Source organism: Malus domestica, chromosome 05, assembly GCF_042453785.1.
Source record: "Malus domestica chromosome 05, GDT2T_hap1".
Classification (NCBI taxonomy): Eukaryota; Viridiplantae; Streptophyta; class Magnoliopsida; order Rosales; family Rosaceae; genus Malus; species Malus domestica.
Genome location: NC_091665.1, coordinates 4952868 through 4971198, shown reverse-complemented (window position 1 = coordinate 4971198; position 18331 = coordinate 4952868). Strand labels below are relative to the sequence as shown.

General features: G+C 38.6%; 1 protein-coding gene across 1 annotated transcript; it reads left to right on the top strand.

Moving 5' to 3' along the window:
• Nucleotides 1-10924: 10924 nt before the first annotated feature.
• On the top strand, nt 10925-11377 carry LOC139196010 (uncharacterized). Its single transcript, XM_070821673.1, has one exon. The coding sequence runs from the start codon at nt 10925-10927 to the stop codon at nt 11375-11377; it is 453 nt and encodes a 150-aa protein (XP_070677774.1).
• The last annotated feature ends 6954 nt before the right edge of the window (nt 11378-18331 follow it).

The following is an 18331-nucleotide window of genomic DNA, read 5'->3' as shown; positions in this document are numbered from 1 at the left end:
GTCTATTGGTTGCACAAGTCATGACCATCGGCGTTACCTCCATCGAAGAACAACTGGCTCAAATGAATGAAGCAATCGCAAGGCTAACCCGAACTGTGGAAGAAAAAGACTTGCAAATCGCTGCACTCATCAGTCAACTGGAGCCACAGGACAGCGAGAACCCTAACCCAGAAGATGAGCCTACGGTGGAGAAAATCGATGTGAAGCCGGAGCCAGACCAAGAAGCGGCACTCATGGGATCTCTTTCTATCCAACAGTTGCAAGAGATGATTGCCAGCACCGTCAAGGCATAGTACGAAGGGAGCTCAAATACCTCCGGGTTGTACTCAAAGCCTTATTCAAAGAAGATTGATGCCCTAAAGATGCCGATGGGATATCAACCACCAAAGTTCATGCAGTTTGATGGAAAAGGAAACCCAAAGCAGCACGTTGCACATTTCGTCAAAACTTGCAACAACGCGGGGACGGAGGGGGACTACTTCGCCAAGCAGTTTATGCGCTCGCTGAAAAGAAACGCATTTGAGTGGTACACGGACCTAGAGCCTGAGTCCATCAACAGCTGGGAGCAATTGGAGCGGGAATTCCTCAACCGCTTCTACAACACCCGCCGCACTGTAAGCATGTTGGAGCTCACAAGTATGAAGCAATGGAAAGATGAGCCGGTCATTGACTACATCAACAGATGGCGCACTCTAAGCCTCGACTGCAAAGATAGGCTCTCGGAGACCTCTTCAATCGAGATGTGCATCCAAGGCATGCAATGAGGTTTGCAATACATCCTTCAAGGCATTAAACCACGGACCTTCGAGGAATTGGCCACCCACGCCCATGACATGGAGTTGAGCATCACCCATCATGGGAAGAAGGAACCGATCGCCGACTACAAGAACGACAAAATTCTTGAGACAAAGGTGGAGAAGGCTACGTGGAAATCCACCAAGGAAGCAATGACAGTCAACACATCTCCCGTCAAAATCTCCACACGAGGCAAAACGATTCAAACCGAAGCTTTTCGTGATCAAGAGATGCGTAGACGCACTTTGAAGGAGCTTAAAGAGAAGACTTATCCATTCCCTGACTCTGATGTGGTTGCCATGTTGGATGACCTGTTGGACAAGAAGGTGATCAGTTTGCCTGAGTGCAGATGGCCGGAAGAGATGAATCGTACCAACAGTCCAAGATACTGTAAATTCCACCGCTTCATCAGTCATCCGACAGAAAAGTGCTTTGTGCTGAAAGATCTCATCATAAAGTGGGCTCAGAAAGGAATCATCGAGCTAGATCTTGACGATGTGGTGAAGTCAAACTATACCACCATCACTTCTGGCTCTTTCAACACAAAATTTTCACCTCAACCGCCGGGGGCATCCTCCAAAACAAGCAAACTTGAAGGATGGACTCAAGTCACTCCTAAGAAATGGCACAAGAAGCATACGTCTCCTCCACAAGTCCGCCAATCGGAAAGGGGGCAAAGCAGCTCTTGTCAACCTTCAAAGCAACGTGAACGTGTTGAAGATGATGAAATTACGACACAAAGATCGTCTGTTGCCATCACGATGTGCGACTTCTTTCCCGAAGACTTCTTCAATCACTCGGTCAAGGCTCCTTGCTATGAAGATTGTAAGGAACGCCTCTCCAAAAGTGCTTGACAAAATTCACAAATTCTCCTCACCCGCACGAGTCTAAACTGCATAGCACAAAGCTCCTGGTCTGCACGAGCATAAAAGGCAACACCAATGCTCCTTGTTCGCACGAGCCTAAACTGCACGAACCAATGCTCCTTGTTCGCATGAGCCTAAACTGCACGAACCAAAGCTCCTTGCCCGCACGAGTCTAAACTGCATGGCACAAAGCTCCTGGTCTGCACGAGCATAAAAGGCAACATCAACGCTCCTGACCCACACGAGCATAAAAGGCGACATCAACGCTCCTGGTCTGCACGAGCATAAAAGGCAACACCAAAGCTCCTGGCCCACAAGAGCATAAACTGTGTACGGCAAAATCATCATCAAAATCACTATTAAATTCATCACTCATTTGAACTACGTTATGGCTTGATCTCTTCTTTGGAAGGGTACGTAGGCGGCTCGAACATTCAATTTCGAGTTCAGTCATATCAAAATAAATAAGAAAAATATAAAAGTTTTATTAAAGAAAGTCAATTTTATTACAAAAGAATAAATAAATAAATACATATGTTATTATGTATTTACAAAAAAAACAAAAACAAAAAAACAAAAAAAACAAAAACAAAACAAAACAAATGCATTGAGAGAAATAAAGTCCGTTTTTATTTATTTTTTCTGGAAATTTTACATAAATTTGCATTATACATACTTAAAAAAAAATCAAATCAAATTTACAAGAGGGGATCTTCAAGGACGATTAGGTGCCACCTCACCACTCAGCAGAGCTCCAGAAATGAGAGGCGTCGGAGGTTGACTGTTTGAAGCCACACCACTCGGCGGAACTCCAGGAAGAAGAGGAGCCAAGGGTTGATCATTTGGAGCTTCATTACGCGGTACAGCCCCAGAAGACGAAGGCAAATGCTGCTGGAACAAACCCACAAACCTCTGATGATCAAGTAAAATCTGACCATCAGATTCCTGCATCTGGTTAATCTTCCTCTTCATGTTTGTCGCATAGCTATGTGCGAGCTTATGCAACTGTTTATTCTCCTGCTTGAGCCCTCTAATCTCCTGTTTGAGACTCATCACTTCAGCCGCCAATGATTCAACTTGACGGGTTCGAGCAAATAGGCGTTGGGCCATATTAGACACAGAACCTGCACACTGCACACTGAGAGCCAGAGAATCCTTAACAGCCAACTCATCAGACCGTTTGGAAAGTAGTCTGTTATCTCTGGGAGTGACAAGGTTTCGGGCCACCACCGCAGCGGTCATATCATTCTTCACCACCGAATCCCCAACGGTAAGAGGACCAGTAGGGGATATGAAAGATGGGCGTCATATGTTATCTGGAGAAGACGGGACTACCTCTTCACCAAGGTTCAAATCAAAATGACGGTCGGAGGGTCCAGACATTTTCAAAGGTGTTGAAGAAAGAAGAGGTCGGACAAATCAAGATCTTAGAAGTGCAAGAAGGGAGTTTCTACAAGCGAAAATTCAAGTGTGCTTTGAAACGAACTGCGTGCCTCTATAAAGATCAACACTCGATGGGATTTCAAAGATCGAAGAGGCGAGCTCAGAATTCGAAGAGGCCAATTCAAAAATCAAAGAGGCAAGCTCAGAAATCGGAGAAGCATCTTGCTTTTCCAGACGCGTTAGCACCCGTCACGTGCAAACTCAGCTTTGCAGAAATCATGGGCAATTTGTTAAAGCGCCAATCCCAGATATCGAAGAGGCGCCAGTCTTTTTCAGCCTCGTCAGCACCCGTCACGCGCAAACTCAGCTTTGCGGAAATCACGGGCAATTTGTCGAAGCGCCGATCCCAGATATCGAAGAGGCACCAGTCTTTTTCAGCCTCGTCAACACCTGTCACATGCACACTCAGCTTGACGAAAATTACGGACAATTTGTCGAAGATTTCTGATAAAGAAGAAAACACGTGAAGCCATACTGATCAATCACACATTGGTTGCCGACACGAGTAAAAGAATAGTACCTCTACAGGTACTAAAGAATTTCCTATAACTGTCCACCTTTACCCTCCATAGCAAGGCAGACATACATAACCTTTCTTCATCTCCGAGAACCTTTCTTCATCTCCAAGAACCTTTCTTCATCTCCTAGAATGCCTTCCCAACAAAGCCTCTCGAGTCACTCAGTGTTTCTTATTCCTTGGGGTACCTCTGCAAACAAATGACACCAAAGCAAAAGTATCTCATATCACCAGGGTAGAAAGCAAGAGTATATCATATCATGCGTTCTCCCTGTCCTTTCCTTTGTCCTTGTTCTTACCTACAAAGACAAGGATAAAGAAAACAATATGCCAGAACCTCCACTCAAACTCGGATGCCACATTTGCCTGGAAAACAAATAAGGCAATTGAAAATGATACCTTGCAGCATGTGGAGACAACGTACAGAAGAAACAAGCAGATAAGAATGCAGTCTTCACAATCAGCTCAGCAGAAGGAGTCCGAGCTGAGGAACTCAAGAAGCTGCCACATCTGCCTAAAGAAACAAGCAGAGAATAATGCAGCCTGCACAGTCAGCTCAGCAGAAGGAGTCTGAGTTGAAGAACTTAAGAAGATGCTACATTCTGCTAGAAGAATAGATAAGACAAGGGAAAATGATACATTGAAGCATGTGGAGACAAGCACAACAAAGCACGTGCCGATTCATCCGCTACTTCTTCAAAATCAAAAGTATCTCATATCATCAGGTTTGCAATCACTCTGGGTGGAGGACTCGTTTTAACCCTCAAATTCTTGGGTCGACTTGCTAGGCGTTGTGGGCTGCATGTGCCGTTTCACCACCCTTGAATCAAATCCTTAAAGATCAAATCACCAACTGGAAGAAGAGCCCATCAATCTTGAAGATCATACCGTTGACCAAACTGCTCAGGTGTGAATTAGAAAGATTGAACAAAGCAACAAGTCGTCACCTTCACCTCGTGCCTGCTTGCCATGTGTTCGAGTCAACCTTCAAGAATCAAGCCTCAACGGCCCTTGAAGAAGTTTCCGGCCAAATTCAAGATCAAGCCTCGACGGCCCTTGAGGAAATCACAAGTCCGATTCAAGATCAAGCGTCCACCATATTTGAATCAAATCCAGTTCAAGAATAAACTGTGGAAAATCAACAATTGGAGGAATCCAAAAAATCCTCCAACCCAGTTCAAGATCAAAGCTGTGGAAAGTCAACAAAGCGCAAAAACAAATACGTGCCGATTCATCCACTACCAAAGCCAAAGATCATCTACCACATGAAGCTCCTTGTGGTCCAATTTCAACCTTCAAGATCAAGCCTCGATGGCCCTTGAAGAAATTTCAAACAAAGTCCAAGAACAAGCCTCAACGGCCCTTGAAGAAATCTCCAGCCCAATTCAAGATCAAGCCTCGATGGCCATTGGATTGACATCTACAGTAAGGGACTTCAAAACGCATCTCCTACACGTGACAAGCACATGTATACGACGCACCTTGAAGTGGGGGCATTTGTAGACACCGAAATTGCGGTGAAATAAATGTTCACCAACGCATTAAAATTTTGACGTGTCAAGGCGTACATGGCATATGCCACGTGTCATACAAATTGTACACATGGTGTGCGACTCAACAAAATAAAAAGAAATACCCTTGAAGGATTACACAAGTTTTTCTTCTCATTTTGGGCAATGACAAGGCAAGCACATTTCAATTCATTGAAGATCAAAACAAGGTTTTCTTCTCATTTTGGGCAATGACAAAGCATGCACATATCAAGTTTAAAATGATATTAAGTGGAAAATTAGGCCATAAAATTACCACTTCAAGTTTAAAATTGTATTAAGTGGGAAATTAGGCAATGGTGCTTGGAAAAGAAAAAAAATATTTTGTGGTGGTGATTCATTCTCAAAGCCTATAAATAGGCTTCTACATCAAGGTATCAAAAACCAATTCACAAATACATTTCTCTACTCCCAAAATGGAAGAGAATACTCCCCACACATCCAAAATCCTTGAAGCTTTGAAACTCTAAAGCTTTCAAGCATCCAACCTCCCAAATTCAAGCAAATCCCGAAGGATCAAGAAAGCCCTCTTCGTTCTTCGTCAAATCCTCCTTCAAGATCAAGCCCCAACGGCCCTTGAAGAACTTCCACCAATTCAAGATCAAGCATCGACGGCCCTTGAAGAAAGTGTTCAACAAATCCACACAACTGTTCATCCCAAGATCAAGCCCCGACGGCCCTTGGATCAACAATCATCCACCTTCAAGATCAAGCCCCAAAGGCCCTTGAAGAACTTCCACCAATTCAAGATCAAGCCCCGACGGCCCTTGAAGAAAGTGTTCATTGTTCATCATCCGTTCATCCCGAAGAATCAAGATCAAGCCCCGACGGCCCTTGGATTAACAATCACCAATTCAAGATCAAGCCCCGACAGCCCTTGAAGAAAGTGTTCTTCGTTCTTCGTTCATCGTTCTTCCAAGATCAAGCCCCGACGGCCCTTGGATCAACAATCACCAATTCAAGATCAAGCCCCGACGGCCTTTGAAGAAAGTGTTCTTCGTTCTTCGTTCATCGTTCTTCCAAGATCAAGCTCCGACGGCCCTTGGATCAACAACATCAACAAATCCACACATCCAACCGTTCTTCAAGATCAAGCCCAAAAGCCCTTGAAGATCCGTTCATCACCGTTATTCAAGATCAAGCCTTAACGGCCCTTGAAGAAACACTCATCCTCAAGATCAAGCCCCAACGGCTCCTTGAAGATCCGCTCAAATCCACCTTCAAAGATCAAGCCCACGGCCCCTTGAAGAAACTTCCAACAGTTCATCTAAGATCAAGCCTCAACAGCCCTTGGATCAACGAAACATCCATAAATCAACACCTTACGGAGATCGAATCAGAGGATCAAGTTAAAAGAGATCGTAACCCAACAAATCCATTAACACCAAAATATTATTTTGTGCACGTTGTTCTTGTCTCTTTCGTTTCAGGAATTTTCCGTGTTCACAGAAATATCTACATTTTTCAAGTGGAGAGATGCAAGTATTAATCTTGTTTTTTAACACATCATTTAGTCGATCAATTTTTTTTTACCTATAAGACTGCTAATTTCATGATCCATCTAGTGGTATTCCTATTTACTTGTAAATGATAAGTTTTAGGTTCGATTATCGCCAAAGGCGAATTTGAACCACATTATGCTAGCCCATTGTGAGGCTAAGATCACCTCCTCTCCCTTAATGTAGATAAATATAGTTTGTTCAAAAAAGGAAAAAAAAAACTTATCACAAAATGTAGATAGAAAGGAATATTAGAAATGTTATCACAAGATTTTGTAGTGTATTTTTCAATCCTCATATATAATAGTTTGTGTGTATTTCTTCCTCACTTGAACTAAATTCAATCGTGTGAGACTTGATGATCAATCATTCAAACATTCAAAGATTTTGATAATAGATATACAAAGTATTTTCATATCCCTCTTTACGAGATTAAATTTGGAATTTCTTCCAATGTAAAATAAATACTAATGGATAAAAACTAATGTTACACAGATTAATTTGCGAGCATTTGGTTTTCTTTCTCTTGGTTGAATTTTCTAGAATTTGTAAGCAATATTTGTTGATGTACTAGGTTGTGGGTGAGTGAGGTGACCTAACTGCTAATGGATAAATGGGTATATGCCCTTGACAAACAACAAACGCCATTATTATACCACCCCACAAAAATGGGTCCGCTTAGCAAAAAAATATGACACGTTATCAAGATATAACAAATTATCACTCGAGTAGTACCTTCAAAAGTAGGAAACTGTTTTATTTCCTTCATCTAAATTCTAAGTTTATTGTTCTCATTCAAATATAGTGTAAGTTAATAGTACCTTCAAAAGTAGGGAACTGATTTATTCTCTATTCAAGATATAACAAATTATCACTCAAGTAGTGTTGTGTTAGTTAAGGAAATTCTCAGCGGAGACTCACTTAGTCCTATAAGAAATTTTCAAAAAGTGGTTATTTAAGGAAATTCTCAAAGAGTGTAGTTAATCCAAACTTCACACATTTTTTTAATACGCGATTGGACGGAACACAGGATATACGTTATTCGTAAAAAATGAAATACTGCATTTTCCAAGTGGGGAGATAGAAATATTAATCTTGTTTTTAACATTTTTGAATATGCGATTGAACAGAACGCATGATATACGTTATTTGCAAGAAATGAAATATTTGCATTTTCCAAGTGGGGAGATGCAAGTATTAATCTTGTTTTTTAACACAGCATTTAGTCAATCAATTTTTTACATATAAGACTGCTAATTTCATGACACTTCTAATGGTATTCCTCTTCACTTGTAAGTGAGAGATTTTAGGTTCGATTCTCACCAAATGCAAGTTTGAACTAGATTATGTTAGCCCATTATGAGGCTAAACCCACCTTATTTCCCTAGTATAAAAAATATCTTTTGTTAAAAAAAAAAACAAATAAAAACTTGGTTCACAAAAAGTAGATAGAAGAGAATATTAGAAATGTTATCACAAGATTTTGTAGTGTATTTTCATTCCTCATATCTAATAGTTTGAGTGTATTTCTTTCTCACTTGAACTAAATCCAATTGTGTGAGACTTGAAAATCAACCATTCAAACATTCGAAGATTTTGGTGATAGACATACAAAGTATTTTCATATCCCTCTTTACAAGAATAAATTTGGAATTTCTTCCAACGTAAAATTAATACTAATGGATAAAAAACTAATCATGTTACACAATTTAATTTGCGAGCATTTGGTTTTTTTTCTTGGTCGAATTTTCTAGAATTTGTAAGCAATATTTGTTGATGTGTTAGGCTGTGGGTGAGTGAGGTGACTTACCTAACTGCTAATGGATAAATGAGTATATGTCTTGACAAACCACATACGCCATTATTATATCACCCACAAAAATGGGCCCGCTTTGCACAAAAATATGACACGTTGTCAAATTATTAAAAGTTAGTTGAATAGTTGTGGGCGAGTGATATTGACAGAGGATGAACACTAATATAAGCTGGTTTTCGGGAAAAAGGAGAAAAAATCCAAGAAGTTGGAGAATAATTTGTATGAAACAAATTTATCGTTACGGAACATTTTAAATATAATAATGTAATGTTATCTAAAGAAAAATTTACACATAACTTATATAATTGACCGAAACATTCTGATAGCGATAAACTTGTTCTTTCTCAAAAAGTTGAGGTGAGGGCCAAGTACCTCTTTTTCTTCTTCACTAAAGAAAGAGAATTTATTATGGCCGGTGGTGGTGGAGGGCTCATTTGAATGGCAGTTGGAATTTGGGCATCTGTCGGCAAGAGTATATTCATCCCCAGATACTCCCTCATAGCGTTGTGGCCGACAAATTATCCAATATTTCGGCAATTATTAATTTATTACTCTCAACAGGAAGATCCTACCAAATTGTGGTGCATTTTATTTTAGGAAAACTAATGAAAAGGGCTTGAAAACTTTGAGTTTTAATGATAAGGACAAAATAAAGGGTAAAGTGAATAGTACCAGGATTGACTTTTTAGTGTAAAAATGTGGTTTTTCGTTAAAGTGAACAGTACCGGGTGCTTTTCGTTAAAGTTCCCTTTTATTTTTGGATGTGCTATTCACATCATCCACTTTCCATATAAAAAAATTGTAGCAATTGTTTCTTAATTTTAACTCAATTGAAGTAATAGTTTTTCAACTAAAAATTCATTATTATTGTTCTCTCAACTCATTAAAACGTGCAGCTATAGTCCCCTCAACTAAAAATTCATTACCATTGATCCTTCAACTTTAATACAACTGAAGAAATGATCTTTCAACTTTAACTCAATTGAAATAATAGTCCCTCAACTTTAATTCAATTGTAGCAATGGTCATTCCAACAAAACTCATTTTGATAAAATTCTAACGAAATTGATGAAAATGACCATAGCTACACGTTTTGATGAGTTGAGGGACCCCAATTGTAGCAATAGTCATTCCAATATAACTTATTTTGACAAAATTGTAACGAAGTTGACGAAAATGACCATAGCTACACATTTTGATGAGTTGAGGAACCAATGGTAATGGATTTTTAGTTGAGCACCCTTGCTCCAATTTGATTAAAGTTGAGGGACCATTGTTATAATTTACTCGTCCACACACCATCTTAATTTTCGGTCGTCAGATCGAATGAATTGAAGAAGATCAAACAATAGAAATTAATTAAGACTGTGTAAGAAATAAAAAAAAGTGTATGAATACTACACCGCTTTATTTTCGGTTGGAGAATGTGACTAAATTAGGTCTAAGTATGCTGTCTCCTTAAGTTAATAAAGAATAATCAAATATATAATACAAACTGTCAATTAATTTCAATATGATCGCAACACTGTCTTATGATATTTCTAACTCCGGATATGTTAAGAGACTTGTATCATCATAACACATTGGTTATTCACGTAAAAAGATAAAACATATGCCAAATTGGGTAAGTGGCCTACAAACTTTATAATATATAAGCTAACACTGTATATGCCTTTATGTATAATACACATGCACGTGAAACACGATGTTGTAGCTCCCATCTATATATTCAATGGACGTGAGGACGCACGCTTTATTGCTATGGTCGTCCGTGTGTCGTGTCATGTTGCTTCTCACTTATTTGCCCTTCATCTTTTTTCTTCTTTTCTTGGTTAAGTTTATCCATTCTTAAATCATCTCCAACCTTTGGGTTAAAATTTAAAATTTTTAATCTAAAAAATTTAGCTTTTAACACAGAAACAGTTTTTCTGCTCCAACCCTAGCCTAAAATTTTAGTTCGGGATTATTAAAGAATGAACTTAGGCTAATTTTTTTTCTTAAATTAACTTTTAAAAAAAATTATGTAGCCTATGGTAAATTAATTTTATGAACATTTTAATATAAAAATATTTAAATTCCAATAAATATTGAAAAAATCACTAAATCTTTCCACAAAGCAAGTCTTTAACTTTCACAAATCTTCAACTTTCACCAACCGTTCAACTTTCACCAAACTTTCAACTTTCATCAATCATCCTCTATATAAACACATGTTCAATATCAGTTGGTCACACAATCTTTCAACCTTCAATCATTCCCTATATTCACTAATCTTTCAACTTTCAAAGTGTTTTTGTTTCATAAAAATCCTCAATATATCAACAATGGATGATAGAAGAAGGTGTAGCAGGGCAATGCAAATGACATAATACCAAGCAAGCCTTGACATTGAGGATTCAAAAATGATCAACGCATAAGCTAAACTTCCAAACTCGCTTATGCAATATGAGCACCATGTCGAATCTAGCTATTGTGGTTATGTCACGAAGCGTTCATTTGTGCAACGTGATAGAGAAGAGTGTCATGACCGAATGATGAAATATTATTTTATTGAGCGTCCGAGATTTCCTGCTCATGATTTTCGGAGACGGTTTCGAATGAGGAGAGAGATTTTTGAAAGCATCTTGAACACAGTTGTCAATCATGACCACTACTTTGCAAGGAAGATAAATGTCGTAGGCCGACAAAGTCTATCACCTCATCAGAAGCTCACATCTGCATTTCGGATGCTAGCTAATGAGTGCTCTGCAAACTCAACTGATGAGTATTGCCGACTTGCGGAGACTACTGCTATTAAAAACCTGGAGCGCTTCTGTGGGGCAATTCAGGCCACATATGGAGCCACATATCTCTGCAAGCCAAATCATGAAGACTTGAAGAGGCTTTTATGACACACCCCAACCGAAGTCGAAACATGATGCCCGTCACGTAAGAGTAACGTAGCCAAAATGCGCAACAGAAGTAATAATAAAAGAAATGCGAATAAATAAAAACCTAAAACCAAACTTATCTAAACTAAGATAATATAAGTGAGTAAAGATGACCAAGCAAGTTATACAAATATCAGAGCATGGGTAAACGAAAGTGCAATCGAACCAACTAAGTACTAATTATACAAACAGGGAAAAAAATCCCTACTTATTTACAGAGATGTCAGAACCGCCGTGAAAGTCCTCGTGAGCCACCAAGGATGACCAACTACCTAGAACCTGAAAGGGTGCAAAACAAAAAATGTGAGTAGGCAAAAACAAAGTTTTTGAAAACACAGTTGTCTTTATGAACATACTAACCCCTCACTGTAAACCCATATAATTTTCCAGAAAATAATAACAACTAGGTACATAAGGATAATGCTTAGAGCAGTGAAAACAGAGGTATGCCATGTCAAGATGTTCAACCATAAAATGTGTAAGCCAGGTGATACGAATCAACCTAAAATAGTATGCCAACCGGAGTCACCTAATGTAACCTGTACAATTGAATCTATAGCTCATCAAGTATGCATGCACATAAGTCGGAACCACCTATTGTGGTCTGTACAACAGGGCTGGGTGTAGATAAGTACGCTTAAGTGCTACGATCACGTGAAGGCTGTGCAAATAATTGCAGGTCACCTACGAGTCGGAACCACCTATTGTGGTCTGTGCAATATGGCTGTGCACCAAACTTGGATCCAAAGTGAGCGTGCGGCCCAGGAGGTGAACATCATGTGAAAAACTATGCCCTGGCCATGGGCGAGAACACTAACACCAATGTGCAGGATAATAAGCTCAAAATGCATCAACGTATAACCACACACAACGCACCCAATACCATCATGATGTACTCACCTGAAACTTACCTGAGTCTGCGCAGTCTCATCCAATACTATGCATAGCTATACTAATGCAATACTAACACATAATGCACACGACATGGCATTTAAAACATACGTTCATTTAAAGTAGTTTATGGGATTCATAAGCATATTTACATATATATAGAAAAAAAAAGCCCGCTCACTGGTAAGTAGTAGGATCGTAGCCCCCAAGTCTCGTTTGACCACGTTTGTCCTCCGGGTAAGTCTCACCTATATGCGAAATAACTAATTTTACATTAATTTTAAGGCACATACACAAACCCTAGGAATAACTTCTCATACGTTGCTCAAATAGGGTGTTTGAATATACCAACATGACCTACTCAACAACTCGAACACCCCAATATTTTTAGATTAATTTCCTGACGTCTCACGCGCCCTCATAAGCCGGCACGTGCAGGCACGGAATCCCTAACGGCGTTAGGGAATATTTCATTAAATAGTAGAATATTTTGTTTAAAAACTAATAGAGTTACCTGACGCTGTTAGTATATTCTGTCAAAGTTAGACATAATATTCTCCTCCTTCTCCGATGGCTTTGTCGGAATCCATCGCTGGCCGTCGGGCGCCGTTTGTGTCGCTGATTTTTGGAAAAATCTTAAAACTTTAATATCTTCATCATTTTTCAACCAAATTCCATGAATTTTATATGGATTTGAAACTCTCAACTAGAAGAATACAATCTTACCTACTTGAGGTTCTAAAACCGACAGAAAGTGGTCGGAGTAAGGCTTGGATCAACCGGCCAACCTGCAACTCCATGTTCTCACCTATTCCAACGTTCAAACTGCTCCAAAACTAATCTAGGGTCCCTATAAAGTTGATTAGGACCCACCTCAAGCCTTTAAACCATAGAAAAAGACCACGATCACAAAGTAGAAAAATACACCTCGCCAGAGCTCCCGAGTTCTCGAATTCCCGACGTCTATTCCTCGACCTAAGGGTATCAATGAGTTCGTGGGATCGAGGTGACTGCGATGGTAGTGATTTCCAATTCGATCCATAATGTTTTGATGATGATTGTGAGGTAAGGGTGGCTCGGGTGTACGGAATGAGAAGAAAGAAGAAGAAGGTCCGAGAGAAGAGAGAGAGTGATGGTGTGTATGTGCGTGATTGGGCAGAAGGAAAAATGAGAGATATTTTTAATTCAATTAGGCCAAAGAAATCAGGAATTAAGGTGATTGGTGGGTAAGGTATAGCCAACCCATAAAAATATATTTCTACGCATTTACACACTCGTCTGTTCGTAACTTCTTCGTTACGAATTTGTTTTAGCCCTAGGTCACATCAACACACTCATGGCGTCGAGTACAATTTAACTACGACAATAGAAATAATAATTTAAAACTACATATGTACATCCACGTCACTAAATCACGAGGGCATTACCGTCACTTTACACACTTAGGGAGAAAAATATATAATAATTCGGGACATGTCGTCACATTCTACTCAAAGCAGACAAAATAGGCTTTCCTGACATGATAGGAAGTCTCGATTGTATGCTTTGGGAGTGGAAGAATTGTCTTACTGCTTGGGATGGCCAATTCAAGGATCGTGTTGAACAATTTGGAAATGGAAAGAAATGGTAGAAAGAAAAAATGGAAGAATTGTGGGAGAAAATTGAGTTTTGTGTGGATGTTTGAACAAATACAAAGGTATTTATAGAGTTTTTGGGTGAATTTTGAGTTAAATAATTTTTTTTAAAATTATTTTAGCTGTTGGATTTAAATTTGGACTGTTATATCTTTTTTTATCTTTTTTTATTTTACCGTTAGATTTGATTATATTCGATCTCAGCCGTTGGATTCAATGTATTTTAAAATAACATTTAAAAAAACAAAATTTGAATCTGGACCGTTGGATCAACCAACGGTCCAAAAATGCCAGTCGTGGGATGCAAAAAAAAATCGTTGGGCTCTGGGTTGTGGCCAACAACGGCCCTAACAGTAGGCCCCCCTATCAGGCACTGAAGACTCACGGGCCGCGTGGGACGAGTGGGCAAGTGAACGGGCCGAGAGTGGGGTAATTTTGGACGAGTCCACGCGTTTGTGGGCTAGTAGAATGAATGGGATGGTGTGTCAAACACAATACTGACTTATGTGTACAAACCAACTTTTGTGTACAAACCATCACTGTCGAGGAAGGAATATGTCTTGGCATTGGGTTCTAAAACCTGAAGATAAGATTGCTAACTACTGTGAAGTTCAAATAAGGTTCGACTTTCAATGTGCTGAATACTCAAGTAATTCAGTAACACCTCACTTCACCTAGAGGGCTAATGAGACGAGAAGACTAAGGACTCCTCACTGACAAACAGTGATGTTAATCCAAATTGAAGATGTGTTGACGAAGTTGGGAGAATCAGGAGTTTCTCAGAGTGTGTGAAAGGTTTGAAGGTCCTTTGTACTTTTTTATTGTGCGCAACTCTGTATTTATAGAACCCATGCACTTGGATGCGTTGTAAAATCCAGTCGTGAACATCAAACCATCTTTGATGATAGACCAAAACCATCCTTATCCCAATCCACACTTGCCGCGCCATCGGGTGAAATCACAACCATCAAAATGTACAATCACAAATGGATAAAATGGTATATGCCATCTTTTATCCCATATTTCCACTTGAGGGTCCATGAAAAATGGAACCTTTTTATTTGCTAATTATCCAATCATTCAGACCACCTGATCCAATATAACCAGCAACTGCCTATTTAGGATAGTTCCATTTCTTCACCCCATCGCTATTAGCCTATTACATTAATATCCTTAATTTTTTTGTTGTGATAGAAGATAAAGATATCTTTTCATCTTCTTTTGACCGACAAAGAAAATTTCATTAATATAGTTTTACATTTAGAAAATAATTATTATGGTTATCACAACAATAATATAAATTAATTGAAAATCATCTAAAATTCTCTCATGCAATGGCCTCAACGTCAACGGGGTCTGTAATTCCATCTTTGAAAATATATATCATTCCAAATGGATAAATATAATTAATTGTTGCATTTGTTAACATAATATGATTTGCATAACCATCATGAATGTGCATTTAAGTTGAAAAGGATAGATTACCTAATCTATAATTGAACTTTCTATCTAGCCATTGTTTTTGGGTGCGGGATTTGTCCGATTGGTATGAATAATATGAACTTTTTTTTTGGAGGCCTTACGACTTACGACCCAGATATAAGTTTTGTATTCAGTAGGTCTGGCCACGATTTGGTATGGTACAGTATGAGGGATGTATCAAAACCAAACTCAAGAAATTTTTTTTGGTATGGTACGGTTCGGTACTAAGGGGTGAACCGAACTATACAAATTCGGTTCGATTACGTATGAACCGGTTCAAATTCGGTTTTCTCCTTTAGTAACAAGAATGAAGATCGAAGTTCGAGTTCTGTTTCCTTTTCTTCTCTTTCCTAACCCCAATTTCTCGCATTCTTTATAAAGATCAAATCCAACATATTGTACACACACACAAGCTCGTAGTGTATTCTCAGTGCTCACAAAACCAATTGACAAAATATGAATTCAAAACCCCCAATTTCCAATTGAAAAAATGGAAACAAACACAAGTGATTTACTCACCATTACGATTGGAGTGGTGGAGATTGCTACGGAGTCCGGCGAAGTGACCCCTGAGGTTAATCTTTTCCATATACACAAATAATTTTCAATTTATATTGTCCAAATTACTCTAACAAAGACAACTTTACAATATTGATACATAAATTGAGCATAATTCAGCTTAAGGGAAAATAAATGATACCAATGAATTAAAGAGAAAGTAGGCACCTTAATCAGGTTGTTCGGCCAAATTAATCTTCTATTGCACAAGAGTAAATTGTAGCAATGGTCCTTTATTTTTAACTCAATTGGAGTAATGATCCATTAACTAAAAATTCATTATCATTGATCTCTCAACTCATCAAAACGTGCAACTATGATCCCTTAACTAAAACTTAATTATCATTGGTCCCCCAACTTTAATCTAACTAGAGAAATGATCCCTCAACTTTAACCCAATTGGAGCAATGATTCCTCAACTTTAACCCAATTGCAATAATGGTCATGCCAACATAACTCATTTTGACAAAGTTGACGAAAATGACCATAGCTACATGTTTTGATGAGTTGAAGGACCTTAATTGTAACAATGGTCCTTCCAACATAATTTATTTTGACAAAATTCTTACAAAGTTGACGAAAATGACCATAACTACATATTTTGATGAGTTGAGGGATCAATAATAATGGATTTTTAGTTGATGGGTCATTGCTACAATTTACTCATTGCACAAGAACTTAATCGCGTGATTAAACTTTATGAGAAATTTTGTTGGACCCAACCTTTTTATCTCTACACCCAACTAACAAATTTTCTCTACTAAACTTTCAAATTTGCCCTTAAATAAATAAAAATGAGAAAATAAATATTAAAGTTGTTATCTTTACACCCAATAACCCTAAACTCACATCACCACTGCACCTTCATTTTCTCCGGTGAACCTGCGACCATTGGTGCTCTTGTTTTCCTCTCTCCATTGGATATAACTACTCAGAAAAGAAAAATATATGGTGTGGAGAGGATCTCTTTCCTTGGTATTCCCACTTTTTATGAGAATAATAGTATTAATTTTCCCTTCCGTAAATTAATGAATGAAGAAAAAGGGCTTATGCATATGATGTGGAGGGGACCTCTAAACCCTAATAGGTTCCTTATGTTCATAACCCAAGGTCCTTTCATCGATTGAAATAAAAAAGGGTTTTGCAACTTAAGTTTGCTTTAATATTCACATTAGGACTCCTACACCATTTGTTCTCCAGTCTTGATTTGTCGATTTTAGTGTTGCTGGCGTTTGAGTTGGGTTTGTCGGAAATAATGGAGCGCCCTACAGTGGTGGATCGTGGGGTTTGGGTGTAGAGATACAAAGAAAACTTCAATGTTTGTTATTTAAGGACAAATTTGGAAGATTAGATAAGAGAAAATATTATTTGGGTGTAGAGATAAAAAAGTTGGGTCCAAATAAATTTCCCAATATTTTTTTTTTTTTTTTTTTTTTGGGTACAGAAGAGGGCAAAGCCCAACAAGCAAAACAAAAAAGCTACTAAAAAACAGCTCTAGGGAGGGCCCTGCCAATAGTATTAGAAACTATAAAATTAGTAGCAATGGTAGAAGGAGAAGCAAAAACATGAAGACCAAGTGATAACCCATGACCTAAGTCAGACGTGTGATTAGCTAAGACATTATTTTCTCTATAGATATGAGTAACTTCACATCTTCAATTTCTTTCAATGGCTTCTTTGCAGTCAATAATGAGATTGTAGAGTGGGAACTAAAATAGGTTGTTGGATCAAAGTAACAGCAGCATAAGAATCACATTCAATAATCACTTCCTTGCAACTCTCATCCCAACCTATAGAAAGTCCCATGAAACCACCCTTAAAGCTCACCTTCCATGATGGTTCCTCTGCCCAAATTAGCAGCAAATCCCTTAATCCATTTCCCTTCAGAATTACGAAGCAAACCTCCAGCACTTATGTGGCTAAATGGGTCTTTACAACTCCCATCTGTATTGATTTTGTATACCAATTGGCAAACGAATCCAATGGATTGAGATGATTTTGTCTAGGAGGCTTACTAGAAGAACACTTGTTCGCATCACACCATTCCCTTGCAAATTGAAAAATGAAATTCTGGGGTGAGTCAAGCGGTTGTTGGCCATCATTGAAGACAAAGTTATTCCTCCATTTCCAGCAATGCCAGAGAGTTGAATTAAAGATAAGGTTCCAAGGTAAACCATGTATGGTGGTACAATGTGTCCTAAGGTTTATAGCTATCCAACTCTGAAAATCAAGAGCAAAGGAATGGGCAACTTCAGGACGGATTCCAACACCATTCCAAAGGAAAGAGAATGCCTACGAAACTTGAAAATGTGATCCCTTGATTCCTTAACCTGAAAATTTCCCAAACTTT